Here is a 25,659-nt window from a genome sequence, read left to right as displayed (position 1 = left end):
TTGTGTCGACAGGATGCTGGGAGCTTTTGACGGAGATAATTTTTTGTCTAAGACAACAAAAGTGAGAAGATTCTTCAATTGCGCCTGCCGTGTTGGAAACAGGGATACGTGGAGACATTGGTCCAGAAACGGGGATGAGGCATTTGATTAGCGCGTGGGGAGCCCCGCACGACATATGAGCGCAAAGCTCTGAGTGAGTTTTACGCGCGCGAGGGAAGTTAAAGGAGTGTGGGTATAGATTGGATAGGGCGCGTGTGTATTATGGTGATGAGGGGGGAGCGGAGTGTGTGTTTTGATTGCAGGCGGTTTTTTTTTCTTGGGAGAGCTGTCGTTGGTAGTAGATTGATATTAGTTTTTGGTGCGGTAGGGGTAGTTTTTTTAGGTATGGTGCGAATGCTTGTTGGCCGAATCTTTTTTTGATTGAGACGAAGAGTAGAATAGCGCGGTGCCTTAAAATGCTAGAGTTGTGTTGCGGGTCTGTGAATTTTTGAAGTGAGTCGATTAGGTTTTCATGGTCGAGGGTGTATAGGAGTTGTTGGTCGGAGAGCAGCACGAGTTGGTCGTTGAGTTTTTGGAGAAGGTTGAGGTGCTGATCGGCGGCCGCTTGGCCGAAGTTCGACAGTTTGATCAGGGTGTCGCGAATGGGTGGTAAGAAGGAGGGGTCTGACGGCTTGTGATTGAGGGGAGGGGCGTCGGAGGTGTGTTTGGAGTGTGGTGGTGGGGATACGGAGTGATCAGGAGGTGAGGTGGACGTCGCCGTGTGGGAGAGGGTAGGAGGGGGGTCGTCAGGTTTTGCGTTTGGAATTTGAGAGGGGCCAGAAGAGGGGGGTATGCGTTTTGGGTTGACGGGCGGGTCGTGGGTGACTTTTTTTTCGAGGAGGTGGAGGGGTAATTTATCTTGGGTATCGGAATGGAGTGAAGGGGATTGTTCAGGGTAGTTGGGATGGGTACATGGCAAGGAGGGTTCCGTCGTTGAATGGGACGGGGTGGTGAGATGGTTTGTTTCGAGAAATTTAAGGAGTTCTATGAGGGGTGGTGTGGCATGTATGTTGTGTGCCATTCGTCGAAGGAGGACGGGATGGAGTTGATAGAGGGGGTGGATGAGGGAAATGACGGCTTGAGTCATGTCAGGAGAAGAGTCCCAATGAACAAGTTTGAATAGTTTGGTCAGGAAAGATTGGAGAAGTGAGGTGGTCAGAGTGGTGGGGTCATATCGTTTGATGCAGAGTGAGAGGAGGAGGCCCAATGCTTTAACATAGCACAGTTTGAGTTGGTCGTCATGTGGCGTGGTTTCCAGAGCTTTTAGGAGGGGGGAGTGTATGATGGAGTCGAGGTTCGATTGTTGCGTTCTGTCTAGGAGTAAAGTGAGTATAGACAGAGACAGGGACCGGATGTTTTGCGGTTTGTCAGAAGAGGAATAGGAGTAGGCCGCTAGGAGTGGGAGTGTTTTTTCTGATATGGTGTTTTCCAGAGTTGGGGAGTTGTGGGACAGGATGTTTTTTATGCAGTGGAGGGTGCCGAGGGTGATGGGGAGTGGCTGGTCTTTTAGGCAGGTGCAGAGGGTGCAGACGAGCGAGTGAACGAGTGAGGCGTTTTTTTGAGAAATGAGTGGGGTGTTTTTGAGGAGAGCGTCGAGTTTGGAGAGTGCGGAGAAGCGCTCATCGGGGTGGGGAGAGTTGAGGGATTTGAGTGTATTGGAGAGAGAGGTCAGCGGGTCCTCGGTCGTTCGATAGGTTTGTAGGGGGGTGAAGGGGTGGTAACTAGGGAGGGCGAGGCTGGAGGGGGAGGGGGAGGGGACGCGAAGAGGTGGTTTAGCGAACGAGTTAGAAAACAGGCGATTGGGTCCGGTGGAAGGTGGAAGGGGGGCGGGTGGGATGCAATCAACGGATTCCAGTTTTGCGAGGCGGGGTTTTTGCCGGGAGGGAGTGAGGAAGGACACGATGTTGGGTGTTTTTGGGTGTTGGATTTTTGGTTTTTCGGCGTGTTGGTTGGAGAGTGGGTGGTGCTGTTTGTGGGATTTTATAGGGACGCGAAGAGGGGTAGGAAGTGTGGGTTGTTTGGATGAGTTAGGTGGAGAGAGTGGACGTTCGTCTTCTTTTTTGATGAGTGGGGGGTGGCCGGTAGAGTCACGGATTTTGGAGGCTCGAAGTGGCCACCGTTGTGTCATAGAGTGGTAACATTCTCTGGCGGTAGACCGAACGTTGGGGTCAGAATCAGAGGTGAGTTTTTTGATCATATTTTCTATTGCGTCTTCTTGTTTATCTAGATGCGAGGAGGGTGCTTTTTCTATGAAGATGGAGACGTAGAAACAGCACTTGACACGTGTTTGAGAGTGTTTGCCGTGGGTGGCGTTATCTATGAGTAAGGGGAGGCATGGCGGCATAGAGTTGAGGAGAGTGGTTTGGACGCACGAGTCTCCGTATTCTGCTATGATTTGGTTGCTAGAGTAGAGCGTTTTAAGAAGAGAAGGCATGATACGTTCGAAGAACGAGGAGAGTTTTTCCTTGAATTCTTCTGACAATTGGCACAACAAGGTGGTGACTTCGTCGACAACGGCGGACCGGATGTCGCCCAGTAAGTTGGATATAGGAGTTTCGAATGGTCTTAGCAGGCGGCAAATGTTGGTGCACATGTTTGAATGGTCCAGAAGGAGTGTCCGGAGGGTTTTCAAGCAGTCGGCCTTGGCTTTCCAATCGTTTTTGTCTTCAGCAGTTAGCTTTGAGCAGAGGCGCAGAAGTTGTTGGCGAAGTTGTTGTTCCGATGTGATGGAGGACTCGGCGCGCGGAGGCTGTTTTCTTTGATCGTCGGAGGAGACCGGTTTGGAAGTGCGGCTCGGCGCGACATCTCGCTGAGAGAAGAGTTGAGTGATTTCATCTATTTTGGATTGGCGGAGCTTCACTTGATTGGACGTGATTTTTTGTTGAACGCTTGGACAGAAAGAGTGAAGTGTCTTGAGGAGATGGATGCTGGCGTCTCTTACAGCACCGCTTGAATCATCAAACAGAGCAATGATTATGCTAAGATACGAGGATATGATAGATTCAGCAAATTCGGCGCCCATGCGTGTGGTCATATCCGTCAGGACTAGCAATGTTTGTTGTTTTAGCCTCCATCGGCTACTTTTTAGGCACTCCGATATCCATTGGGTCCATTCTCGGTCGTAGTTCGGTACCAGTTCTAAGGCGACCCGCAAGCATAGAGAGCATGTGTTTCTTACGCCTTCGTCTGTGTCCGCGAGAAATTTCGATAGACTTGGCTGCAAATTCAAAATTGCCTTGGTGAACGGCTGGTAATCAGCGAAATACCTTCGAAAGGGATAAGCAACAGGGATATAGATGAGCAGGAAAGGCAAAAAAAACTTACTTTTGAACGTAAAGCAAGATCACCGCGGTGGCCGACAACGCGCTTCTCCACACCGAAACATTCGCCCCACTGAGGTTGGCAATGCAGGCAGAAAGAACTTGGACGGTCTCCGAGCTCTGGAAGATTGATGGCGACAATTAAACATAGACCGTCGATTTGCGGTGTTCGACGAGAGGGATACGTGGAAGAAGCGGAGTCAGAATTGTTCTTTTGTTTTTTTTACCGTACACGAACACGTACATCTGGCCTGTTCGCGTCGAGAGTTGCTTGAACATTTGCAAAGCACGTCACTTTTTTCCATGGATCTTTGGTTCATGCCGTCAGTTATTCGCGACGTCGATCGGTGACGTTGAGGATGTGGCGCTATTATACGTGCCTGGGGCTCTAATATCGGCAATGTATTTGTCCATAGATTTTCGTTGCAGGGGTCTGGGTTAATTACCACAAGGGGCCCGCATAGATCACCCAATCCTCGGCGAAGTAGAGAATGAAGGCCTCTCTAATTGCAGAGATAAGAGGAGAATTTGCGTATTTATGCGAGAGACAAAAGCTGTCAAAAAATCTCATCTGTCGACAAAAAAAAAGTTTTTGAAACATGCCAAATGCGCCTCTCTCTCTCTCTCTGGATCGGCCGTCCTCGAAAAATTGGCTCTTTGCCAAAACGCGCTCGAGACTGCCCTGGGTTTTGGGCGCAGTTCCCGCAGCAGCTTTGATGGCGTGTTGTCCGCTCGCGAATTTTAGCCTTCGATGTAGCCGTTAAGTAAGTTTACAATATCTTTCTCGTTTTTTAGTGTGTCTCGCTTCTCGTTGCGCCTCTTCCGAATTGTTTGGGTCGATACGTTTTGAGGGTTTTTTTTTTCGCAAGAGAGGGTTTTGCAGTTGCCCGAACGCTGGCGCCTCGCTCAAAGTAGGCTGGATGGGGTCGCCGAGTGTATGAGTTTTTTTTTTCCAGTTGGGTAGGCGCGGCCCGAATTGGCCGCGGGGAAGAGTTTTGTTTGAAGAGGAGTTTTTTTTTTTTTTTTTTAGCAGCTCGCAGAGGTTGTTTATGTCATTGCCAACTAGTCGATGGCAGAGCTGGTTAGTGCAGACGCCTTCTTCGAGGAGCTGAATCGGCTGGCCGAGAGGGGTGAAGCAGGAGAAAAGAGTACGGCGGGGTGTGCATGAGCGTGTAGAAGTGAGGCGGTTTGAATGGTTGTCCCAGATTTCTTTGGTTGTGAAAAAAAAAAGCTTGCTTACCTTGAAAATCTGCTCCGTCAGCGCCAAATGACTTTTACTTCCAATGCGCGGGAAGATCGAACAGCTTCGTCGTTCACCAGGCGAGGCAGGCCTTCGACGCTGGGTTTGCCGAGCACGTCCCCGTATACGCTTCGATTGTACGCGAACAGAGATGATAAGAAGGGTCCAACTTGGGCGGCGAGGAGAAGGTAGGAGTGAGACGTGTCTCAAAATTCGCATTTTGGACGCGCGGCGCGCGCATAAGACGAGGTTACTAAGTCCGCGTTTGACGTTTCGTATGCACTCAGTTGCCGGAGCCGACGCTCTCGACGTTCGAGCCGGAGGAGGAGTTGAGGGAGATGATAGACTTTTCCGCGGACGAGCAGGTGCTTTTGCCGTTAGGTACGACGGAGGGGGGGGGGAGATAGGGAGTCCATGCGCCGCGCGCAACGATGTGCTAACGGACGGTTGCCCGATTGGGTGCGCTGGAACGAGGATAGAAGAGCAAATAGGCGAGGTGGGCATTGATTACACCAGTTTGTGCGACGTGAGCGTGAGTCGTGCGTCGAGGGAGTTCGACATTGTTTACGACTATCGCACAGGTGAAATATTGGAGTTTAGGGACTTGGAGTTGCCGTTGGAGGCCAGTTTCGTGGACCTGCCGGTAGAGGACTGGTTTCGAGACCGGGAGTTGGCGTTGGAAAGAGACGAAGAGGCGTCCGGGGAGGTCGAGTCGGAGAAAGAGGACGGTTCGACGTCCCGTAGGCGAGTAAAGATGGAAAAGTTGTTCGATTTGTCCAAGCAGAGCTTGATGCTGCCAAAGATGGGGTTTGGTATTTGCTACGACGGTGACGAGGGGACGCCGACAATTCTGGGAGGCGAGGACGTCGGCGCGGAGGAAGCCGCGCAGAGCGAGACGAAGTCAGCCGAGAGGAAGAAGTCGTTCGACACGATTTATCAGGAGAGGCAGGAAGAGAAGGCGAGGCAGGAGGCGGCACTGGAGAAGATCAGGGGAATTTTACGGGAAGGCGCAGAAAAGCTGGACGGGGGCGATGAGCAGGAGAAGGGGTCTCCGAGTGTGGTGATACGCGATCTGTCTCGCGTGTGTAAGAATAACAACAACAACAACAATAGAAGTGAAGAGATGAAGGTGTTAGAGGAGGAAGAGGAATTTCTTCAGAACTTGAAGCAGGAGGAGATAGCGGCGCCCTTAGAATGGCTGTCGTTGATGCAGAAGAAGGCAACTAAGGAGAAATCAAGTTGGGCAGTGATGACTCGAATGGAAAACATTTTGGTCGATTGGCAGGAATTGGTGCCTGAGCCCGCAATCATTTATCCGTTCGAGATGGATGAGTTCCAGAAGGAGGCGGCGTACCACCTGGAAAACGGAGAGTCAGTCTTCATCGCCGCACATACGTCTGCCGGGAAGACGGTGGTGGCCGAGTACGCCATTGCCCTGACAATGAAGCACATGACTCGCGCGATCTATACCTCGCCCATCAAGGCGCTGAGCAACCAGAAGTACCGGGACTTCATGTACGTCTTCGGCGATGATGTGGGCATTGTGACCGGGGATGTCAGCGTGCGAAGCGAGGCGTCCTGTCTGGTCGTGACGGTGGAAATCCTGCGATCGATGCTGTACAAGGGCGCGGACTTGGTCCGGGACGTAGAGTGGGTCATCTTCGACGAAGTTCACTACGTGAACGACCTTGAGCGCGGAGTCGTCTGGGAAGAGACGATCATCATGTTGCCAGATCACATCAACCTGATCTTCTTGTCAGCCACCGTGCCAAACACGTTCGAATTCGCCGACTGGGTCGGGAGGACCAAGAAGAAACCAATCTACGTGATCACGACCGACCGCCGCCCTGTTCCCCTTGAACACTATCTGTACTTCGACAAAAACCTGCACAAAATCGCAGACGCGAATGGCTACCTGCCAGACGGGTACAAAGCCGCGGCGAAGGTCTGCGCCGAGCGAAACGACAGCAAACCGAACGTCGCCTTCCGACAATCCTGGCAACAAGAACGAGGCGGATGGTGCGCGATCGTGCAGATGCTCAAAAAGAAGCAGCTCCTACCCGCTGTGACGTTCGTTCTGTCGAGGAAGAAGTGCATGTTTCTGGCCGGCTGCTTGGCCAGCGTGGACCTGACGGTCGACGGCGAAAAGCAAGAAACCATTCGGTTCATACGAAAATGTCTGAAGCGCCTCAAGGGCGCCGACAGTCAACTTCCACAAGTGCTCATCCTGAACGAGATGCTGCAGCGCGGCATAGGCGTCCACCACAGCGGACTGCTGCCCATCATCAAAGAAATGGTCGAAATTCTGTTCTCCAGGGGTCTGGTCAAAATTCTGTTCGCCACGGAAACATTCGCAATGGGCGTCAACATGCCAGCCAGAACAGTCCTGTTCAGCAGCATTCGCAAGAACGACGGCCAACAATTCAGAGATCTCTATCCCGGTGAATACATCCAAATGTCCGGACGTGCCGGCCGCCGCGGCTCGGATACCGTGGGCACCGTAATCATCGTCTGCGATAACCAACTGCCAGAACCCACCTCCCTTCGCCGAATGATCAGCGGACGAGCCACCAAGCTCGAATCGCAATTCCGAATAACGTATAACATGATCCTCAACGTGCTCAAAATGGGCGACGGATTCCGCATCGAAGATATGATCAAGCGCTCGTTCTTCGAATCCTACAACCAAAAAGACTCCAGCAATTACCAAGAGCGCCTAAAGCGAATCCGGTCCAAAATCGACAACACGCCTCCTCTGATCTGCAAACTCGGATATGGCGACCCTGCGCCCATGGTCGAATACTACGAACTGACCGAGGCGCGGCACCAGCTAAACAAGCAAATACAGGCGTGGCTAATACAGTCCAACTACTTCAAGGAAATGCTGTGTCCGGGCAGAGTCGTAGTCATATCAAACCATCATTCCTTGCCGAGAAACGCGCTGGGCGTCATCGTCCGCACCCTCGGAGAAGTCAAGTTCTGTCGAGAACTCGACCTGAACGACGAAGCCGGGCTATCTCAAACAATCAGGGTCCTGGCGCTCACCGGCTGTCCGAGCAGAGACCTGTCCAAGCAATATAGGCTTGTCACCATTAGAGTCACCGCCGGCAACCTGGAACTCGTCACGCAAAGAAAATTCAAAAAGATCGACCCCGAGCTGATCGACGTAATAGGCAGGGAGAGCTACATCAAGGACATCGTCAACGAGCTCACCGCCATCTCCATCGAGTGCATGCCGGGACTGCCGGAACCTCTGAATTTCAGCAAAACCTCTAAAATCAAAAGTCCAGACTTTGTCGAACTGACTGTCAAACTTCAAAGCGTAGAAGATTCGATGCTCCAAAACCCCTGCCACCACTGCAAGCACAGGACCGCGCAGTATAAGGCGCAGCAATCAATCGTCCGAATGCATGAATATGCCTATGCGTTGGAATACATTCTCTCGGACACCAACCTACTAATGTTTTCCGAGTACGAGGCCCGCATAAAAGTCCTGAAAAAGCTCAACTATATAGACAAGGACGGATTCGTCCAAATCAAAGGGCGAGTCGCTCGAGAATTGAATAGCTGCGATGAGCTGGTCGCCACCGAGCTCATCTTCGATAACGTGTTGACCGACTTGACGCCAGCCGAGACGGCCGCAATATTGTCTTCACTGGTATTCGAGCAAAAGACAACCGTTGATCCTATTATGCCAACCGCCAACTTGATCACGGCCAAAAACAAACTTTTCACTTTGGCGCGCGAACTCACCGAAATCGAGATCGACTGCGGATTGGCCATCCAGGTGCATGACTACAAAAAGAGAATCAACATAGGCCTCATCGAAGTCGTTTATAACTGGGCCCAGAACAAGCCTTTCCAAGACATCCTCAAACTCACCGACGTCCTCGAAGGAAACATCGTCAGAACCATCGTCCGGCTCGACGAGACGTGCCGAGACTTCAAAAGCGCTTCGAGGATTATCGGCGATGTCGATCTGTGCGCCAAAATAGAAGAGGCATCCAACTTGATCAAACATGGCATCGTGTTTGCAAACTCACTTTATTTGACCGAACACCAACAGTCAAACTTCGATGGATCAGCCAGCGCGGACTGAACGCCACGGGCGTATCACTCACCTTCTCAGTTCAAGCCGCTGCACGCCCGTCTATCTCACCCCCTGGTCATACCACAAACGAGGTAGAGCGAGAGAAGTCATCTCTATATCTAGTCCGGCTGTCTTTTAGAGCGTAACACAAACTATGAGATCCGCGTGAATAAACCGAACTGAATGCTGTAAACGCTCGCCTCCTGCAATTCTTTGAACGTCGCCGCATACATCTGTCTCGCGTGTGTGCGCGATTTTTTTTTCTCCTATTCCACCTGTCGTCGAAAAGTGTGACCAAAGCGGTATGTCTCTCTATTGCTTGGTCTGTGTCTTGGGCATGGCCATATCAACCGGATTGATCCAGTTCTCGTACTGGCTCTCGGTGAAGAAGTTCAGCTCCACACCCGCCTCTTTCAGTGTCTTCTTTTCCAGATGGGCCTTTTTTGCAATTTTGGCTGCTTTGTCGTAGCCAATGTAGGGATTCAGCGCGGTGACCAACATGAGGCACTTCTCGACGTATTCCCCGATCCTCTCCGTATTCACTTCAATACCCGCCATGCAATTCTCGTTGAAAGATTGACAACCATCGGATAGAAGATCGATCGATCGAAGGATATTGGCAACAATCACCGGCTTGAACACGTTAAGCTGCAAATGACCGTTGGAAGCGGCGACTGTGACGGCAACGTGATTGCCCATCACCTGGCAACATATCATGCTCAGCGACTCGCATTGAGTTGGGTTGACTTTTCCGGGCATAATGGAAGAACCAGGTTCGTTTTCTGGGAGGATCAGCTCTCCCAAGCCGCATCGGGGACCCGATCCAAGAAGCCGGACGTCATTAGCAATTTTCATCAAAGAGGCGGCAAGTGTGTTAAGCACTCCACTTATTTCCAGCATGGCGTCATTAGACGCCAAGGCTTCAAACTAACTCAGGTAAGCTATGCAACAAACAGATTGCAGAAAAACAAAATTTTACGAACCTTGTCTGGAGCCGAGTAGAATCCAATGTCCAAAAACGACGCAATCGTCCCCGCTATCTCTCTGTCAAACCCGCTGTACGTATTAAGCCCCTAGACAAGTCAACAGAGAAAGCCGTTAGCGTGTCATCATGTGTGCAAGGTGTACGCGTGTCACGTGTACAGTGTGTACGCGCAAACTTACCGTTCCAACCGCCGTCCCCCCCTGAGCCAGACTATGCAAACTATCGAATGTGCTTCGGATTCGTCTTAATCCGTACTTGATTTGCGATGCCCAGGCGTTGAACTCCTGCCCGACAGTCATGGGAACTGCGTCTTGCAAGTGAGTTCTTCCAATTTTGACGTGACTGAAAAATTTTTGAGCCCGTTCCCTTATTTTTTTTTCAAGAGACTCAAGGGCTGGAAGAAGTTTCTTGACCAGGCTGAGAGTAACGGCTATGTGCATGGCTGTCGGAAATGTATCGTTTGAACTCTGCCCCTTGTTTACGTGGTCGTTAGGGTGGACTGGAGATTTGGATCCTAGCGGCTCTCCTAGTATCTGATTCGCTCTGTTGGCAATCACCTCATTGACATTCATATTCGTTTGGGTCCCAGAACCGGTCTGCCAAATGACGAGCGGAAATTGGTCGTCAAAGTTGCCTCTGATGATTTCATCGGCGGCACAAACGATGGCCTCGAATATTTTGGGGGAAAGTTCCTTGTGGTCAAGGTTAACGAACGCGGCGGCCTTTTTGATCAACGCAATCGCATGAATGATTTCAATTGGCATTCTTTCGCGTGAATTTGGACCGATTTTGAAATTCTCGAATGATCTGGGAGCCGCAGACCCGTTCAGTGAGAAAGGAGCTGTCAAAGAAAAAAAGGGCAAAGACGCAGTCGTAAACGTACCGCTGCGTCTGTGCGCCCCAGTAGCAGGTTTTGGGGACTAGAATGGTGCCCATTGAGTCGGTCTCGACGCGCATGCTGTCTTCAGTATCCTAGAAAGTGCGAAGGGGGTAAGGGAGCCTGCACGGAGGTCATCGCAGACATGCAGAGCATAGACGAACTGGTCGGTCTGAGGGATTTTCGGCCATAGTACACGAGTGCTCAGTGCAATGTTTCAGAAAAAGTGGACATAGGTAGCGCAATTAAAAAAATTGTACGCAGGCCATTTTAACGTCAAAAACACAAACGAAATTTCAGCTCTTGTAAGGTTCGACGGCATCCATGTTAAAATCATGCTCGATAAGCTGAATAGCATCATCAAGAAGATAGAAAAGGGGTATGCCTATCTTCAGCAGGTGTGATCATGACGGTTTATTCGCTTATAAGGTGGGCGCTTGATGGAAAGGGGTCTATCGCGGATTTCTTTGTCAGATGAAATGCGACGCATCAGACTAACTAAACAAACTGTGTTTTTTGTACGCGCGATTTTTTTTGAAGGACGGACAAGTCAAAGGTACTCCGCTTGCGACGACAGCCCACGACGGTGCACATGTCATGTTGGTCTAATCGGGTCTAATCGGATAAGTAGATTAGACGTACTCATGTTCAAAAATGCGAATCTTACGTTATACATGGCTTTCTGACAGAAACAGGCGCAGAATGCTGCGAACGACCAGATGCGTTCAGAAGAAGACGTTGTTCTGGATTTGGCAGGTAGAGAGTTGACGTTATAGTAAGTCTTTAGCTAGAACCACCATTTTTAGCGCTGTTCATCTGTGGCAAGACGTGGATTGATTAACGCTTTTTTTTCAGCTATGCCCAAGTCTTTCAGACTATTCGTTACAACAATCAATCGCTTATAGATAAGGGAAGCTCGGCGACCCAAAAAATTCGCAGGGTTGCGGCTTCTGTCCTAGAGATTGATCGCCTTCTGCTGGACCTCCGCCATTACTCACAGCGCGCAGCAGACATCTCCGAGGGCATTGTCCAGACCGAGCAGTCCATCCGCGAGATCATCCGACAGGTCGACCAGGTGGAGCACCTGCTCTCGAACAAATTTCGAGCCATCTTGTCTCGTCAGGCTGAGCTGAGGATTCTTGAGAGGGAGCGCCAAGTCGACGCACTGATACTCAAGTGCGAAGCTGAATTGAAGGCGCTGGAACCAAACGCGACCGAGTCAGAAAGTCTGGCCGTGACAGATTTCGAAGCCCGATCGCCGGCTAACGCGGCGGCCTATCTAGAAGACTTGGACAACAAAATTCAACAAAGCCTCAATCAATACGTCGCGTACGGCAAACTTCCCCTGAATAAGCCCGTTGAGGACAGGCCAGCTTCGGTGGCCGCAAGTCAAATCGAGATCGAATATGACGAAGCGATGATACATGATCTAGGCGCGTTTCTAGAGGATGCCGATTCGGAAGACCAAAATTGAAGCGGATCCCTAACAAGACCGCAATTTTTAAAAATGTATTTAAAAATGTTTTGAGCCCGCATGTTGTCTTTTATAACTTTTTATTAATGGACGCCGTCATGCATGCCGAGTGTGAGAGTCCGCACGCGCCGTGCCCTCTGGACGAGGGTGAGGTGACAAGAAGGCGTCGCCGAGACTTCATCGGTACAAGTTTGTACCGCTGTAAAAAACGCTCTAGAATGTCGGTTTGCAGGCGGTCCAAGTCCGGCGCGGTGCCAACCGAAGCGCAGAACGCGGCATCGGAAGACGAGCAACCCGCTCTGAAGCGCGAGAGCAAGCCAAGTACGACCTTGCGTGGACAGAGGGAATTTGCACTCTCGTTTGTGAGCACTTTTTTGTTTTTCGACTGACAGGTGTCATATTACTTGCTTTGAAGAGGAAGGCGTGGCCAAGAAGGGCAGGTCTAAGACCCCGCTCGTCGTCAGGGGGTTCAGCAGAGAGTTCAACATACTTTCGGATAACGTGCAGACACCGGAAGCCCTGCTATCCATAATAGGCAATGAAGACCTTCCCAACCGGTATGTAGCGCAGCAGTTGGCCCAGTACCTTTGGGAGCGAGAGGTGGGGCTGCTAGAGAGGTGCCTGGACGTTTTTCCGAGAGAGTCGATTCTCAGATGGGCAAGGGCGACACTATCAATTGAGGTGAGCGGAGGCACGATGATCAACAACCAGACGCGCCGACGTACGCCAGGCGGGATATTCTTCAAGCTAGTTCAGAGAGAAGCGACGAAGGAGGAGTTAATGAAAACGATAGGACTTCCTGGATACCGCCAGCGCCGTAACAAGGTATACGGACTACTTCGGCCGAAGAAGCACCGCGGTCCTGCGATCGACGTCCGCGAGCGCCCTCAGCCCGCGAATTTTTTCGAGAGGAGAATCGAGGAGGGCGGCGCGTACAAGAATCCCTTCGCGCAGTCGCTGCAGCGCGAGGACCATGGCGTGGTTTTGTGACCACACAGGTCATGTGCACACACGTCTCTTTGACATGTGTGCTGGTTGGGCTAGGCGGGGGGCCCTTCAGCGCTAGAAGATGCCAGTGCGCGGCACGCTGTAGCGGGGCCCGAGGCGCTTTATTCCCTTCGCGACGCGGTGTTCGGTGTGTGCTGCATGCGTGAGAAGGCAGTGTGTACAAGAACGGTATTTTTTTTTTTCCTGTAAAAATGCATAAATCACCAGAACACCTTTTTTTTTGCAGTCTTGGTTGATGAGCGTTTGATTGCTATGATCCATGGTCCTGGCTTTGAATCTTTCTGGTGAACAGAACAACAAGAACTTGCATAGAAGGCGCGACTCCGAATCCGAGAGACCCCGTCTGCATGACGGAGAAAGCAGCGAACATTACGAGCATTCATGCGGGGCTGACGTGAATCCGTTCAGGGAGCTAGAGACAGCGGGGACTTGCCCGGGCGGCCCTGGCTCTGAGACCCAGCCAGAGGGTGATCGAAGAGGCTCTAGCAATAGTAGAACGGGCAGCTGTTCCAACACGCGAGACAAGCTCAAGGAATTCAGTAGCAGTGTGTATGATGTATGTGTGTTTACTTTTTCCTGCCAATGTGCGCCTTCTTACGTCGCTCGTGCCGCTGACGCTAATGGCATTTGCTCAGTTGCAGTCTACGAAGAACTTTCAGAGCATGTTGAACGACAGGGGGCTGGAGCTGGTCTTCGTGGAGGGTGACGGGAACTGCCTGTTTCGCGCCATCGCCGATCAGATTTACGGAGACCAACACATGCACGGAATCGTTCGCAGAGATTGTCTCAATTACATGGTACGTACATATGCTGTCCTGTGGGTTGTGCCCGCCCGCGCTTCCGTTTCGCGCGTGCCTAATTCGTTTCTTCGTTGCGCCGACGTGCACGCGCCTTTTGATGAGGACAGGAGAAAGAGAGGGACTTTTTCGCCGATTTCATCAGTGATGACTTTGATGGCTATGTCCAGAACAAGAGAAATCTCGGTGTGTACGGGGACCACCTGGAGTTGCACGCCCTGTCGGAGATGTACGGGAGACATATTGAGATCTTTACGCCCAGCGGAGAAGTCCTGCGCTTGGACCATGGCGACTCATCCGCCCGGGGCGAGCCGCCCCTGCGGCTGAGTTACCACAACGAAGATCACTACAATTCCGTGCGTGATCTCAACAACCCGTCCATCGGCGCGGGACTGGGGCTCCCTGGATACATCCCCGGCCTCGCCGATAAGAGACAGCTACAAGATGCTCTTCGAGACAGTGAGTCGACTCTGTGCGAAGACACGCTAGTGGAGCACTCGCGAGCTGAGAGTGAGCAGCAATACATCGATGAGCAAATTCTCAATTCCGTACTTCAGAGTTCTGAGCTCGAATGCGTGGATGACGTGATAGCCCAGGAGTACTTGGCCGAGTGTTGCTTCGGAGACGAGGACGACTCTGCCTAGAGGCAGGGATCTGCCCTTCGGGGTCCCAGCGTGGTCCACGTTGTTGTTGTAGATATAAAGACATCTGCTGCGTCCGATACGGGCGTGGCGAATGGCCACGCGCCCGCGTTGCGTTGTTCGGTCGGTCCCTCGCGGAGAGAAAGGGGTTCGTCGTTTGATTCGCGGGGGAGGGGGGTGTGTACAATTTGTTATGTGCCTGACGTCGATGTGTGCATCTTCATTGATTGCGCGAAAAAAAAAGTTCGGACGACGAGGTGCGCAGCACAGAAGCCCGCAGCGACGAGCGCGTTCGAATCAGCCCGGGCCGCTCGCTGTCGAACAATGCGCGACTGCAAGAGAGACACAGGGCGCTCAGTCTTTTTGCACACAAAAAAACGCGTCAATGCCGCGTGTTCACGAGAGTTGGCACAGTGAGGCGCACATGCCAGCGATAGAATCAGTTCCTATCATGGAAGGACCGCCGGAGTACACGCGCCCGAGCGCGGCAGTCGCGTACACTGCGCGCGCGATTTGCATGTTCCCCCGTTTTTGTGTACCCACTTTTTGTTAGGTTTTTTGTCGTGGGCGCGCTCTCTGCAATTCATTAGTTGTTCGACAGCTATAGCAAATAACACCAGCTACTTTGAACTTATTGCTTGTGAACGTGTAGAAATAGACGAACCATAGATGGCTTTTTTACGTGTGTTTGCCTGTTAACCGCGGGCCTAGCGCGCAGATAACGCACGTAGTCCCCCTCTGTCTTTGAGAGCGCGGGGTCGATGTTTACCTGCTGTCGTCGTCATCTTTGGCGTTGTTAGATATCGTTGTTTGTCGTGACGGAGGAGAAAATGGGCCAGGAGCAGAGTTCTGGGATAAAGCAGGCCTTTCAGAGGCTTGACACAGGTACCGTTCGAAATGTGGATACTTGCCGCGAGGGAGCGCCGTACGTCCCTTGCGGTCTTAGGAACGCGCGGTCTATCGCGACGCGCGCCTGCGACGTGTGGCGAGAGACGCTAACGCATCGAGCTGTTTTTCCCGAACTTTTTTGCTGCGCTTCGGAACGTGTGCTTGTCGGCGGCGCACTGCGGATTCGGCTCGGACGTGCGAAGATCATAACGGGACCCTCAACCTTGGCGATGTGTTGACCATACAGGCGGTCGGGGGCGTGGAGCACCTCATACACAATAGCCCCCTTCTTTTGTACAGAGTATGTGTGTATAGCGGTTGTACGGAGTCGTTCGTACAAGTTTTTTGGGTTGTTCAGAGTTTCTCACGTTTTTGCGCGTTGTTTCGTTTGTTGCGGCGCGGCGCTGGCTGGGCAGTTCGACAAGGAGGGGAATGGGTCGATCAACCGCCAGGAGTTTACCAAGCTGCTGACCTACATCAAGTCGAAGGAGAAGGAGATACGAAGTCGCCGGAACGGCGAGCAGAGGAAGCACTCCAGGGTTTGGTCCACGATATCGAGAGAGACGGCGTTGGAGTTTCAGCTGAGCCGCGAGGAGGCCACGCCGGCGCTCACGGGGAACAGACCGTATTGCGACGATAATGCGCCGGCGCTGGAGGACAGCGAGGAGTACGAGTTGGCGTTGGAGATTTTACAGGACACGGTGGAGTACTTCAACTACATAGTGAGGAATCCGGAGGGGAGGAACAAGTTTTTGAATTGGTTGTTTAGGCTGGCGGATTTGGACAACACGAATAGGGTGTCGGTGACGGAGTTGGCGGTGATGATTCAGGCGCTGAGACACGATGGGATCAATCCGGAGGACCTGATATACGATTCTGGGAGCTTTTTGGACGCGGCGTCTGCGAGGGAGGGGTTGGAGAATTACGACATGATTTTGGCGTCGCAGCTTTTGCAAGAGTACGACGTTGATTCTAAGGGTTACTTGACGCCCCGGGAGTTCCACGTGTTGGCGAGCTTGATTGTGCGGAATTACGAGTCGCGGAACGAGGATTTGGAGTTGCTTTTTTCGGACTATCATCTGGAGGGTTACAAGTTCAAGCGCCGGCTGGCCAAGGGGTCCAATGGCGACGTGAGGTTGGCGGTGGAGCTCAAGACGGGCGTCTGGAAGGCGATCAAGATTCTGCCGAAGGGGAACGTGGCCGACCTTTCTAGGATTGACACGGAGATCAAGGCGATGATGATGTTGAAGCACCCGCACGTGGTGAGCTTGGAGGAGGTGCTTGAGGATGATACGCACGTGTTTTTCGTGATGGAGTTTTGTGGCGGAGGGAACGTGTCTGATTACTTGGGGGGGAGGCCTATTAGCGACGAGTTGGCCCGGTTTTACTTTTCGCAGATCGTGCGGTCCGTGCAGTACTGTCACGAGCGGGGCGTGGCGCACAGGGATTTGAAGTTGGACAACATTTTGCTGGACAACGACTCGAACGTGAAGATTTCCGATTTTGGACACGCTGGCATTTACCGCAAGGGTTGGGATTTGTTTTCCACGCCGCTGGTGGGTGGGTTGTGTCATTTGGCGCCGGAGCAGATTGCCGGGAGGCCCTACCCGGGCGAGAAGCACGACGTGTGGTCTTTGGGGGTCATTTTGTTTATTTTGTTGTCTGGGACGCCGCCGTTCAAGGCGACGAATCCGGTGCAGTTGATAGACGACATTCAGCACCTGAGGTACCAGTTGCGCCCGGGGGTGCACGCGGACGCGGAGGGTCTCATCAGACAGATGTTGACGTTGGACCCGAACATGAGGCCGACGGTGAAGGAGATTGCTCGCCACCCGTGGTTGAAGGGGACGATGGTCACGCCCATATTGACGCGTTTTAACTTGTTGTTGCCCAAGCGTTTTTGGGTGAAGTACAAGTGCACGTGCGAGTCGCTGTGCTACGTGTTGAAGTACTTGGGGATCGAGCCGGTGTTCAACCCGCTGACGATCAAGGCGGTGGAGGACGAGCACGGCGTGGTTAGGTGTCACTGGCCCGCGAGGGGCGTCAAGTTCAGCTTTAAGGTGGAGAGGGACAGTGAGGACGTGGAGATGTTGGAGTTCAGGTTGTCGAGTGGGGCGTCGAGGGACTTTTTGTCGTTATTTCCGAAGTTGCGTTGGATAGTGTCGAATTTGGGTTCGAAGAACTATGTTCACCTGTGCAAGAGCGACAGCAATATTTTGACCGAGGACAAGAGTTTGAGCGTGTTGGAGATTGTGTCTTACCGGAAGCGTGACCAGAGGAAGAAGCCGTTTGGCGTGGCGGAGGTTTCGATTTACCCGTACGGAGGTCGAGGTGAGGAGGGTGCCGCGGGCGAGATGCGGAGGTGCGTTTCGGACGTGAAGTCGGATGGTTTGAGCAGGCCCGCGCCCCAGACCGACTGCAGGGGGGGAAGTGCTGGGGAGCCTTCGTTTGACGCGCGTTCGCTGAAGTCGTCGCTGTCGTCTCGGGAGGATGCTCGCCAGCAGTCGTCCGCGCCGGGGTCTGATTCTGCTGAGAAGGAGTGTCGGAGAGGGGGAGGAGCGCACCATCACCATCATCACCACCATCACCGAAACGGTCGTCGTCACCGCAGAGAGTTTCACTCGAAGGATCACAGCGCATCCCCCACTGAGGGGAGGGGTTCTTCGTCCGACTCCTCGGTTCACAAGTCATATTTGAAGCCCAAGTATCGAGCGTGCGAGATGGAGGGCGAGGCCGTGAAGGAGGCGGTGCGATACGATGACCGCCACGACTGGAAGAGCGCGTCGTCCGCCGCCAGTTGTCAATCCGATCCGGGGATGAGATATTCTCGGAGGGGGGAGGCAGCGGGTGGCAGAGATTCCTCGTCGGTGAGGAGTGGGGGAGACGAGCATGTCCGCGAGATGTCCAGGGATGGTTCCAAGCAAGATGTCCTTCAGTCGTCCAAGTGTCGACATCGACAGGGTTGAGGAGGGAGTTAGTTTTCGTGAGAGAATGTAAGAATGTATGTGAGAAAGGGTGTCATTTTTTGAGAAAGAGGTTATCTCCCCGAATGTGGCGGGGGGGGCGCGGTTTTACGGGGCTTCCACAGGGCTTCTACTAGGTGGTGGGGGAGGGGGTTCCGACGTGGTTGCGAGAGCTTGAGAAATTTTTTTTTTTAGGGCGAGAGAGAGTTTCGAAAGCGCCTTGAGAGAGAGCGGGAGAAGAGAGGGTCGGGGCCCGAAGTCTGCGGTCTTTTTTTTTTTGCGCGATCTGCTCCATTAGCCCTTGAGAGGTCTTTGAGGTGGGAGAGGTCCTAGCGCATCATGCTGGATGAGTTGAACATTTCCATATTCGGCACTCGATACCCCTGGACGCCTATTCACGTGAATCCGTTTAGCACAGAGTTTCGGGTGGATCAGACTCACTTCATCAAGCTCTGGAGCAAGAGTTTGGCCTCGCTGCCGATTTACAAGGATTTGCCGAGGCTGATTCGAAACATAAAGATTATTACCACAGATCGGAACGTTGTACGTGAGCGAGCGTAGGTCGGCTTTTTTTTCTTTTTTTTTCTTTTTTTTCTTTTTTTTTTGACTGTTGGAACTGATCGTGTCGGAGCGGTCCGCTTCGGACTCTTTTTTTTTTTTTTTTTTTAAGTTGTTCGAGGACAATGGATTGAGTCCGACCGAACTCTTGCCTCTGTTCTGCTTGACGCTGTCCAGGAGCCTGGGCGAGCACCGAAACTTCGTGCAGAGGCTCGAAGCAGAAATAAACGAGTACATATCTGAGGAAGACTTGCAATACTCTGTATGCTTCAGGGAGACTCTCTCTGCGTGGTCACCGCAGACTTTTCGGGGGAGAAGGAGAGAAGAACTAAACCGCTTCCTTTTTTCCCCCTTTTTTTTTTTTTTTTCTTTTTTCCTTCTTAAAGATGAGATCTTGGCTGGAGAACACGAAATTGCCGAGCTCCTCGCGCTTCTTCAAGTTGCTCGGGTGTCTCAATCAGCAGAGCATTTCTCCAGGTGTACGCCAGAACGTTCCGCGCCCCTTTGAAACGCGCGAGAGTCTTTACGAGTGCTCATTCTCTCTTCGTTTCCCCAAAAGGTCATCCGTCTGAGAAACAGCTTGTACGACAAGTACCCGTACAAAGACGTCCCCGGGGGCTGGAAGGTAAAGATCTTGGTTCAGGAGAACGGGTACTCGATCGTCCACGAGAAGTCCGAGCAGTCTTACAACCAGGCACCGACGCACAGCTTCTCTCTGAACTGGGCGTTCACCATCAAGTTCTCCCCTTACTTTAGCAACGTGTGGGCCGGGTTCCAGGTGACCGGCTGGAACTGCGGCCCGGACATGAGTCCGGAGCTCAGGAAGGACTTCGAGGCAATCGTGGTCCAGCACACGCCCCCTCAAATCATGAATCACCGCCTGCTGATCGCGGACGATCAGTCTCCCCGCGGCTCTCTCCTGTTGACGCCGAAACTGGCGGAGCGGTTCCGCGTCGCGTACGCCGTGCACCAAATTCCGGCGTTTCCGGCCTCCGATAGCAACCTGGAATCTCCCCTCTACGTCCTCATGGAGAGCCTGATCTCCAAACTCGAGAGCGAGGAGAACCGCGCCGCTATCATGAACATGCTCGAGTCCCTCGTCTACGAAGTGGGCCACTCCGACGTGGAAGTCGTCTCCAGACTCCTCTCATACATACACATACACAACTACAGGTCCAGCCTGCTGTTCAAACTTCTTCACTACGACACACAAGCTCACATGTTCGGCGCCCTGAAGTCCCAACTGTCGAAGCACCTTCCCCACCTAGTCGACGACTCGAAGTACTACACCATCGAATTCTGCAGGACCAGGCAGGGCTACAAACTCGTCGTCAACCACGTCTCCAGGGACGACGAAAACATCATTTGGTGGTCGGCCCTCTTTTACCTCGACGAACGTCTCAGCACCTTTGACTCCTCCATCGTCGTCCAAGACGTCATGCCATCCCAAGACCTCCTCTCCTCTTCCAGCGCCTCCAGCCAACTCCTCTCCACCCTTGAACACCTCGTCACCCCAACCTCCGTCTTCAGCCAAAAATTCAGGTGCCTCAGCTCGGATGACCTCGACCTCTACTTCGAATCCACCCAAACCATCTCCAACTCCCTCTCCATCTTCCTCGACGGCGCCAACCTGTTCCAAGACTTCTCCATCAACACCTCCACTCTCCTCGCCGCTCTAAAACACCTCGAAAAACACATCTCTCTCGGCTCCATCTCCCCTCCCCCCTCCCCCCACCGCAACACCCCCCCCCACCCAAAACGCCTTCCAGTGTTTCTTCCCCGACTCGGACCAATTCAGCCCCGTCGCCTGCGCCATCCTCAAATGCTTCCACCCAACCATCACCAAGTTCATCTCCTCCCACGCCACTCGCTACCTCTCCACCAACTTCCTGCACAAATACACCCCCTCCAGTCGGCGACTCTTCATCTACCTCCGCTCTCGCTGTCTCAAACTGGTCCAAATCCAAACCGAACGAGAAGACTGCGCCAAAACAAACGACAAAAAAAAATTCCAGTTCCCCCTATTCTCCTGGAAAGCCACCTTCTACCTCGACATCTCCAACCCACTCCGCATCAGAAAGGCCAAGTGCTCCATCATCGACGTCGTCTGCACCTCGGAACCCTCCTCCGTCTCCAAAAAACACCTCATATACCCCGTCCGCATCCAATCCCACGAACACTACCTCCACCAAAACCTCGCCCAAGACCTCATCCAGTGCTCCAGCATGCTCGAAATCCGCTCCGAATCCAACCAACTCCTCTACCAACCCCTCCCGGAACTGGACCGCCCTCAACTCGTCCAAACCATGCTCGACGCCATCTTCTACAAAGTCGAACCCAACCACCTAGCTCAAATCTACTCCCAGTCACTCGCCAACTCCATCCGCGAACGACCCAACCTCGTCTGCGCCCTCTCCCACTTCTTCCAAGAACAACAGTCGCCCATCCACCTCTCAGACAACAAACCCCAAAAATCATTCAAACTCTTCTCCCTCCTCACTCGAAACACCCTCTGCCAAGCCATGCTGAGCCTGCGCGACCTGTTCTACGACAAGTTCCACTACAAAAGCGTCAAGGGCTCGTGGTCCGTCACGCTCCACTTCCTCCCCAACAAAAAAACCCTAATCACTCACTCCAAACAAGAACAAACCCCCTGTCTAGACGACTTCCGCTCCTACTTCTTCTTCGAGTGGCGACTCCAGCTAACGGTTGACCTCGACATGGAAACCATCAAACAATCGCAATACATCCACAACCTGTTCTTCCACGAAGAAACCTCCGAAGAAACTCGCACCGACGTCATCATGGCCTTCTCCCCCATCATCAGGGACTCCCCCTGCGCCTTCCTAAACATGGCCACTTCAATCTCCACCCTCGAAATCATAGAACTCCTTCGAAAAGCCATCAAAGACGCTCACCCCACTCCAGTCGAACACTCGTCCCTCGGCACGCTCGACGTCACCTTCCTGCTCCAACAACTCGAGAGAAACATCCCATCCAAAAAAATCCCTATCACACCCCTCGGCTCTAACCTAACCCTAGAACAAGAACTGTGTTACGGATCGAATCTCTGAGAATCTATTTTTTTTTTTTTTCAGAGCGCGTCCCCACCACCCTCGCAGTACAATCGCCCAATACCCCCCCCCCGCCGCAAATAAAAACCGCGCACAACCAAAACGCTCACCACTCCTCTATCCGCACCAATCACGTGCTCCCCCGTTCTCTTTTCAATTACCTCTTTTTAATCTCGGCGCGCCCAAATGAATCACTTGACCAAACCCCACCGTCGTGTCCTCGTCTCGAATAACAAACCTCCCCAACTGCGGCATCTCCTTGAACACCTCTATCGGTATCGGCGTCGGCACCTGGATGTGCACGTTTATCACCGACTTAACCCTTGCAAACTTCGGCAACTTTTTGACCACTTCTCCTGTCTTCTTGTCTAGCTCCACCAAAATCCTGACAAAAGATGCCTCGGTCACAACCGCGTGGATATGGAGCATAACGGCTGAACCCGACGTAATCAGCACTTTATTGGACGGTAGGTCCGTAATGACAACCTGAGCCACAAAATCAGTCGCCGTGTTCACTAAACTCTTGGCATCGCAAATCACGGACCCGCGCGCAATCTGGCTCTCGTCCGCTATCTTCAACGTAAGGTGCGCAATCTCTCCTGCGGCCACACTGTCCACGGACTCCTCAGTCTCTATCTTCGTAATCTCTACCTCCGCGTTTCCTGGTACCACCACGTACTGCCTATTCTTCACCACCGTGCCTTGCTCTATCTTCCCCATCGCTATGATGCCCATGTCCTTTATCCTGTCTAAAATCGGCATGCGCAGGGGCGCCGACGGGTCGCGAGGAGAACATGGAAGAGAGTCCAACGTCTCAATCAGAGAATTGCCAGTGTACCAGGGACAAACACTCGCGTCTATCCTGGTCTTTATGTTGTACCCTAACTGTCCAGAAATGGGTATAATGCTGACATCGCGCTTTATGTTGTAGCGCGTGTTTTGCAAAAATGGTACAATTTTTTTTACAAGGTCATCGTATCGAGTTTTACTCCAATTCACCGTCGGATCGTCCATCTTATTGATGCAAATAATGAGCGAGCGGATGCCCATGGCACGAGCCAGAAAGACATGCTCCCTAGTCTGGCCATTTTTTTCAAACCCGGACTCAAATTCGCCCTTTCGAGCAGAAATAATCAAAATTGCAATGTCCGCCTGGCAAAGACCCACCAGCATGTTCGGAACGTAATTCTTGTGCCCTGGAGCATCAAGGATCGTATAGCGCCTTTTGGAAGACAAAAATCTGGCACGACCAACTTCGATCGTCTTGCCCTTAGAGCGCTCCTCTTCAAGCGCGTCCATAATGTAAGACAAGAACCAAGATGTGTGCTTTCGCTCAACGGCCTCCTTGGTGTACTTTTCGATAATGCGCTCAGTAATCATGCCTGTCTGCCACAGAATTTGGCCAGAAGTCGTCGATTTTCCGGAGTCCACGTGACCTAAGAAAATGATACTAACATGCTCTAGAGTCTTGTTCTGCTCGCCGGAGACAGCGGGGACGGCTTCTTCAGATCCGCTCAAATATCAGACAAAACGCCACCGTTCAAGCACGCAAAGAAACATAGTCAGTAACGGCAATCTCGCCCTGGTTGTTAGCTGTCAAAAAAAAAGCGACAAGTTTTTAGAGGTGATGTTCGCAGATCGAAATGCGCACGTAGGCCTCAGAATAACAAACATGCGAAGTGCTGCGAATCCAGACTACTGAAAGGTACAGCTTCTTTCGGGTGAGAGTTATCCTGCGACAGAGAACATCCTGTCTACACACAATTCTTCCTAGAAATATTCTCTAGCAATTTGTATTTCGTACTATCACCTTCCGGCTTTTCTTGGGCTTCGTCAATCGAGGAGTTTTCTTGGGTTGATTTGAGGGTGGCAGCATTTGGCGCGGATGCCTCGGTTTCCTCAACAACCGCCTGCGTAGCGCAGACTTGACTTTCGTCATCTTTCAATACGGCGTCCGATGAAGACGACTGCCTAGGCTCGGAAATGTCTATGGACACGTCGCGAAGCTGGCACGCATCTTCTTCGCCAATGTCATGTCCCTTGCTATCGCTGCAGTCCGAGGAAGGTTGGCTCGACGCCGGAAATCTTTTTTCGGGCGCCTTTGCATCGTCGGTATAGACCAGCTTCAATTGGGAACGCCAATGAAGTCAAACGTACGGTCGCCGCAGTGAAGAAACAGTTACAGAGCAAGAAACGGTTTAGTATCAAGGCATAAACGAGAGCTTGTCGAGAAAAAGAGGCAGAAAGGCCACCAGTGCGGGGAACATTTGAAAGTGCGGCCTACAAGCTAAGCTATAAAATATTGATTCATACGCCGACTCCTGGAACGAACGAAGGTGCATTGGGATTCATATTAAACCAATTAACTTTTGAGAGGCGTCCAGTCGATTCGGCATGTAAGGACTTAGAAAACTGCTTTTTTTTTTTTCTTGAAACAGAAGCACAAGGCAGAGGCTGAAATATGCTGATCCCTCATCTTCAAAATAGTTTTTGTTTTTCAGCATAAAATATTTTTTCGTCATACAAATCTGAGCACGTCTTTACACAAAAGGGAGACCGCTCAATCAGCAAACACGATATTGTAGCAAGGCTCTAATGTACCCTGATTTTCCAAATCGGGAGAATTTTTCGAAAACAAAATTCATTTGTAGCTGTGGCCATTTTACATGGAGCTTCTTGATCTCAACTGCGAACCTTGCTCGACCTCGCCCTGTTACGAAGACGAAGAAGAAGTCAAAGACACAAAAAATTTCCTCCCTGACGTTATTTTTGAAGTAAACACACTTGCAAGTTTCTGTACTAATTTTTCTGTCAGCTGCACACTTATTCGCTTTTCTTTCACCTGCCTTTGAATGCTTTCAAATAGTGGCGAGACACTGAGAGCCAGAAAATCGACGCGCCGCTTTTGCTGTTAGCCAATCGCAGAACCGCATGCATGTTTTTGGACGCGCAGTTCAAAGAAAGAAAGCCGTTAGGCAGCATAAGAGTGAGCTTTGACAACTTAACGGTACGTCTTGCATTTTCGTGTTTGGTCTGCATGGGTACAACTGACGTTTTGCGAAAAACAATAGGCTTCGCAACACCGTTATCATAGCCTCAGCCCATACAAGAAATGCTCTGAGATCTTTTCCGCTACGGTGGAGAACACAGACATTTTGCTTGTCATGTGCGAATACGGGTTGACTCCAGAGGTAGCGGGTCGCTGGGTCAGAAAGCTGTTTTCAAAGGTTAACGCTCAAGACGTGATTATTCTGGATACGCTCTGTTCGCGTATACGTTTGTCGGGTAAGATATGCGAGGCGCCCTGTTTGCGTATCATGCAGACCGACAGGGCTAAGGAGAGACACCAAGGCAACGATTTAATTTATTTGGAGTCGTCTGTTTTAGTTCAGAAACTCTCGGCTGCGGTTTTGAGTTATTGCCAAATCAGGGACATCTCTGCCACGCTTATCATTTCGCTAGAAAATGCGGTGAGCGTTGAACTTGCGACGCTGACGAGCTGGGAGACCTCATTGAAGAGGCTGCATCCAATATTCAGGTCGTCTATTTCGTCCGTGGATTATTTCAAATCCTCGTTTTACTGTTCTCCATCGAACACGTTGTACACGTGAGAATAAAAAACCTGCTCAAAACAATAAAACCAAAAACAAGACGAGACGGCTAGCTGATTGCGAGAAGAGAGCCATACGCCCCTCTCTAAAGCAA

At 51.8% G+C, this 25,659-nt stretch overlaps 8 protein-coding genes and 1 long non-coding RNA gene across 11 annotated transcripts; 6 read left to right on the top strand and 3 right to left on the bottom strand.

Moving 5' to 3' along the window:
• Positions 1-259: 259 nt before the first annotated feature.
• On the bottom strand, positions 260-3,662 carry LOC126316698 (uncharacterized). The gene is made up of 3 exons (XM_049992794.1): positions 3,604-3,662; positions 3,364-3,479; positions 260-3,305 (listed from the first exon to the last, which is right to left on the bottom strand). The coding sequence occupies exon 3, from the start codon at positions 3,071-3,073 to the stop codon at positions 260-262; it is 2,814 nt and encodes a 937-aa protein (XP_049848751.1). The 5' UTR covers positions 3,074-3,305; positions 3,364-3,479; positions 3,604-3,662.
• A 751-nt stretch (positions 3,663-4,413) lies between these two features.
• LOC126316695 (uncharacterized) lies at positions 4,414-8,882 on the top strand. Its single transcript, XM_049992792.1, has 4 exons — positions 4,414-4,507; positions 4,621-4,736; positions 4,887-4,980; positions 5,079-8,882. Exons 1-4 carry the CDS (start codon positions 4,429-4,431, stop codon positions 8,696-8,698), a joined length of 3,909 nt encoding a protein of 1,302 aa, XP_049848749.1. The 5' UTR covers positions 4,414-4,428; the 3' UTR covers positions 8,699-8,882.
• Positions 8,417-11,074, bottom strand: LOC126316696 (fumarate hydratase class II 1-like). The gene is made up of 5 exons (XM_049992793.1): positions 10,716-11,074; positions 10,558-10,646; positions 9,854-10,481; positions 9,673-9,762; positions 8,417-9,616 (listed from the first exon to the last, which is right to left on the bottom strand). The coding sequence occupies exons 1-5, from the start codon at positions 10,740-10,742 to the stop codon at positions 9,002-9,004; spliced, it is 1,449 nt and encodes a 482-aa protein (XP_049848750.1). The 5' UTR covers positions 10,743-11,074; the 3' UTR covers positions 8,417-9,001.
• A 170-nt stretch (positions 11,075-11,244) lies between these two features.
• On the top strand, positions 11,245-12,082 carry LOC126316694 (uncharacterized). Its single transcript, XM_049992791.1, has 2 exons — positions 11,245-11,326; positions 11,407-12,082. Exons 1-2 carry the CDS (start codon positions 11,271-11,273, stop codon positions 12,023-12,025), a joined length of 675 nt encoding a protein of 224 aa, XP_049848748.1. The 5' UTR covers positions 11,245-11,270; the 3' UTR covers positions 12,026-12,082.
• A 10-nt stretch (positions 12,083-12,092) lies between these two features.
• Positions 12,093-14,995, top strand: LOC126316693 (OTU domain-containing protein 5-A-like). 2 transcript variants are annotated; one of them, XM_049992790.1, is made up of 4 exons: positions 12,093-12,346; positions 12,441-13,589; positions 13,669-13,830; positions 13,941-14,616. In XM_049992790.1, exons 2-4 carry the CDS (start codon positions 13,293-13,295, stop codon positions 14,472-14,474), a joined length of 993 nt encoding a protein of 330 aa, XP_049848747.1. In that variant the 5' UTR covers positions 12,093-12,346; positions 12,441-13,292; the 3' UTR covers positions 14,475-14,616. The 2 variants fall into 2 exon arrangements, with proteins under 2 accessions (XP_049848747.1, XP_049848746.1); XM_049992789.1 differs by having other exon boundaries at positions 12,125-13,589; positions 13,941-14,995.
• Positions 14,996-15,052: 57 nt separating this feature from the next.
• Positions 15,053-18,421, top strand: LOC126316688 (uncharacterized). Its single transcript, XM_049992785.1, has 3 exons — positions 15,053-15,356; positions 15,563-15,660; positions 15,776-18,421. Exons 1-3 carry the CDS (start codon positions 15,302-15,304, stop codon positions 18,323-18,325), a joined length of 2,703 nt encoding a protein of 900 aa, XP_049848742.1. The 5' UTR covers positions 15,053-15,301; the 3' UTR covers positions 18,326-18,421.
• Positions 18,422-19,266: 845 nt separating this feature from the next.
• Positions 19,267-21,954, top strand: LOC126316680 (uncharacterized). The gene is made up of 3 exons (XM_049992777.1): positions 19,267-19,359; positions 19,440-20,586; positions 20,918-21,954. The coding sequence occupies exons 1-3, from the start codon at positions 19,267-19,269 to the stop codon at positions 21,952-21,954; spliced, it is 2,277 nt and encodes a 758-aa protein (XP_049848734.1).
• Positions 21,939-24,367, bottom strand: LOC126316689 (eukaryotic peptide chain release factor GTP-binding subunit ERF3A-like). 2 transcript variants are annotated; one of them, XM_049992786.1, is made up of 3 exons: positions 24,268-24,367; positions 23,759-24,077; positions 21,939-23,456 (listed from the first exon to the last, which is right to left on the bottom strand). In XM_049992786.1, exons 1-3 carry the CDS (start codon positions 24,304-24,306, stop codon positions 22,108-22,110), a joined length of 1,707 nt encoding a protein of 568 aa, XP_049848743.1. In that variant the 5' UTR covers positions 24,307-24,367; the 3' UTR covers positions 21,939-22,107. The 2 variants fall into 2 exon arrangements, with proteins under 2 accessions (XP_049848743.1, XP_049848744.1); XM_049992787.1 differs by having other exon boundaries at positions 22,068-23,467; positions 24,268-24,345.
• A 245-nt stretch (positions 24,368-24,612) lies between these two features.
• LOC126316692 (uncharacterized) lies at positions 24,613-25,612 on the top strand. The gene is made up of 3 exons (XR_007556258.1): positions 24,613-24,728; positions 24,821-24,961; positions 25,026-25,612. It is a non-coding gene; the product is annotated as an uncharacterized LOC126316692 (long non-coding RNA).
• The last annotated feature ends 47 nt before the right edge of the window (positions 25,613-25,659 follow it).

This window comes from Schistocerca gregaria, unplaced genomic scaffold (genome assembly GCF_023897955.1).
Source record: "Schistocerca gregaria isolate iqSchGreg1 unplaced genomic scaffold, iqSchGreg1.2 ptg000596l, whole genome shotgun sequence".
Lineage (NCBI taxonomy): Eukaryota > Metazoa > Arthropoda > Insecta > Orthoptera > Acrididae > Schistocerca > Schistocerca gregaria.
This window is presented reverse-complemented; position numbering and strand designations above follow the sequence as displayed.

Coding starts and splice junctions, on each gene's coding strand:
- LOC126316698 (XM_049992794.1), bottom strand. CDS start 3,073: ATGACCACACGCATGGGCGCCGAATTTGCTGAATCTATCATATCCTCG.
- LOC126316695 (XM_049992792.1), top strand. CDS start 4,429: ATGGCAGAGCTGGTTAGTGCAGACGCCTTCTTCGAGGAGCTGAATCGG. Junction 4,508..4,620: donor GGGTGAAGCAGGAGAAAAGA/GTACGGCGGGGT, acceptor CTGCTCCGTCAG/CGCCAAATGACTTTTACTTC. Junction 4,737..4,886: donor TCCCCGTATACGCTTCGATT/GTACGCGAACAG, acceptor GTATGCACTCAG/TTGCCGGAGCCGACGCTCTC.
- LOC126316696 (XM_049992793.1), bottom strand. CDS start 10,742: ATGGCCGAAAATCCCTCAGACCGACCA. Junction 10,482..10,557: donor TGGGGCGCACAGACGCAGCG/GTACGTTTACGA, acceptor TGCGGCTCCCAG/ATCATTCGAGAATTTCAAAA. Junction 9,763..9,853: donor GGGGGACGGCGGTTGGAACG/GTAAGTTTGCGC, acceptor TGACTTGTCTAG/GGGCTTAATACGTACAGCGG.
- LOC126316694 (XM_049992791.1), top strand. CDS start 11,271: ATGCGTTCAGAAGAAGACGTTGTTCTGGATTTGGCAGGTAGAGAGTTG. Junction 11,327..11,406: donor GGTAGAGAGTTGACGTTATA/GTAAGTCTTTAG, acceptor CTTTTTTTTCAG/CTATGCCCAAGTCTTTCAGA.
- LOC126316693 (XM_049992789.1), top strand. CDS start 13,293: ATGGTCCTGGCTTTGAATCTTTCTGGTGAACAGAACAACAAGAACTTG. Junction 13,590..13,668: donor TCAGTAGCAGTGTGTATGAT/GTATGTGTGTTT, acceptor GCATTTGCTCAG/TTGCAGTCTACGAAGAACTT. Junction 13,831..13,940: donor GAGATTGTCTCAATTACATG/GTACGTACATAT, acceptor TGATGAGGACAG/GAGAAAGAGAGGGACTTTTT.
- LOC126316688 (XM_049992785.1), top strand. CDS start 15,302: ATGGGCCAGGAGCAGAGTTCTGGGATAAAGCAGGCCTTTCAGAGGCTT. Junction 15,357..15,562: donor CTTTCAGAGGCTTGACACAG/GTACCGTTCGAA, acceptor GGACGTGCGAAG/ATCATAACGGGACCCTCAAC. Junction 15,661..15,775: donor GCCCCCTTCTTTTGTACAGA/GTATGTGTGTAT, acceptor CTGGCTGGGCAG/TTCGACAAGGAGGGGAATGG.
- LOC126316680 (XM_049992777.1), top strand. CDS start 19,267: ATGAGATCTTGGCTGGAGAACACGAAATTGCCGAGCTCCTCGCGCTTC. Junction 19,360..19,439: donor AGCAGAGCATTTCTCCAGGT/GTACGCCAGAAC, acceptor TTTCCCCAAAAG/GTCATCCGTCTGAGAAACAG. Junction 20,587..20,917: donor CGAAAAACACATCTCTCTCG/GCTCCATCTCCC, acceptor TCTCCTGGAAAG/CCACCTTCTACCTCGACATC.
- LOC126316689 (XM_049992786.1), bottom strand. CDS start 24,306: ATGAATCCCAATGCACCTTCGTTCGTTCCAGGAGTCGGC. Junction 24,078..24,267: donor CGTTCGTTCCAGGAGTCGGC/GTATGAATCAAT, acceptor TCCCAATTGAAG/CTGGTCTATACCGACGATGC. Junction 23,457..23,758: donor AGAAAAGCCGGAAGGTGATA/GTACGAAATACA, acceptor GCGGATCTGAAG/AAGCCGTCCCCGCTGTCTCC.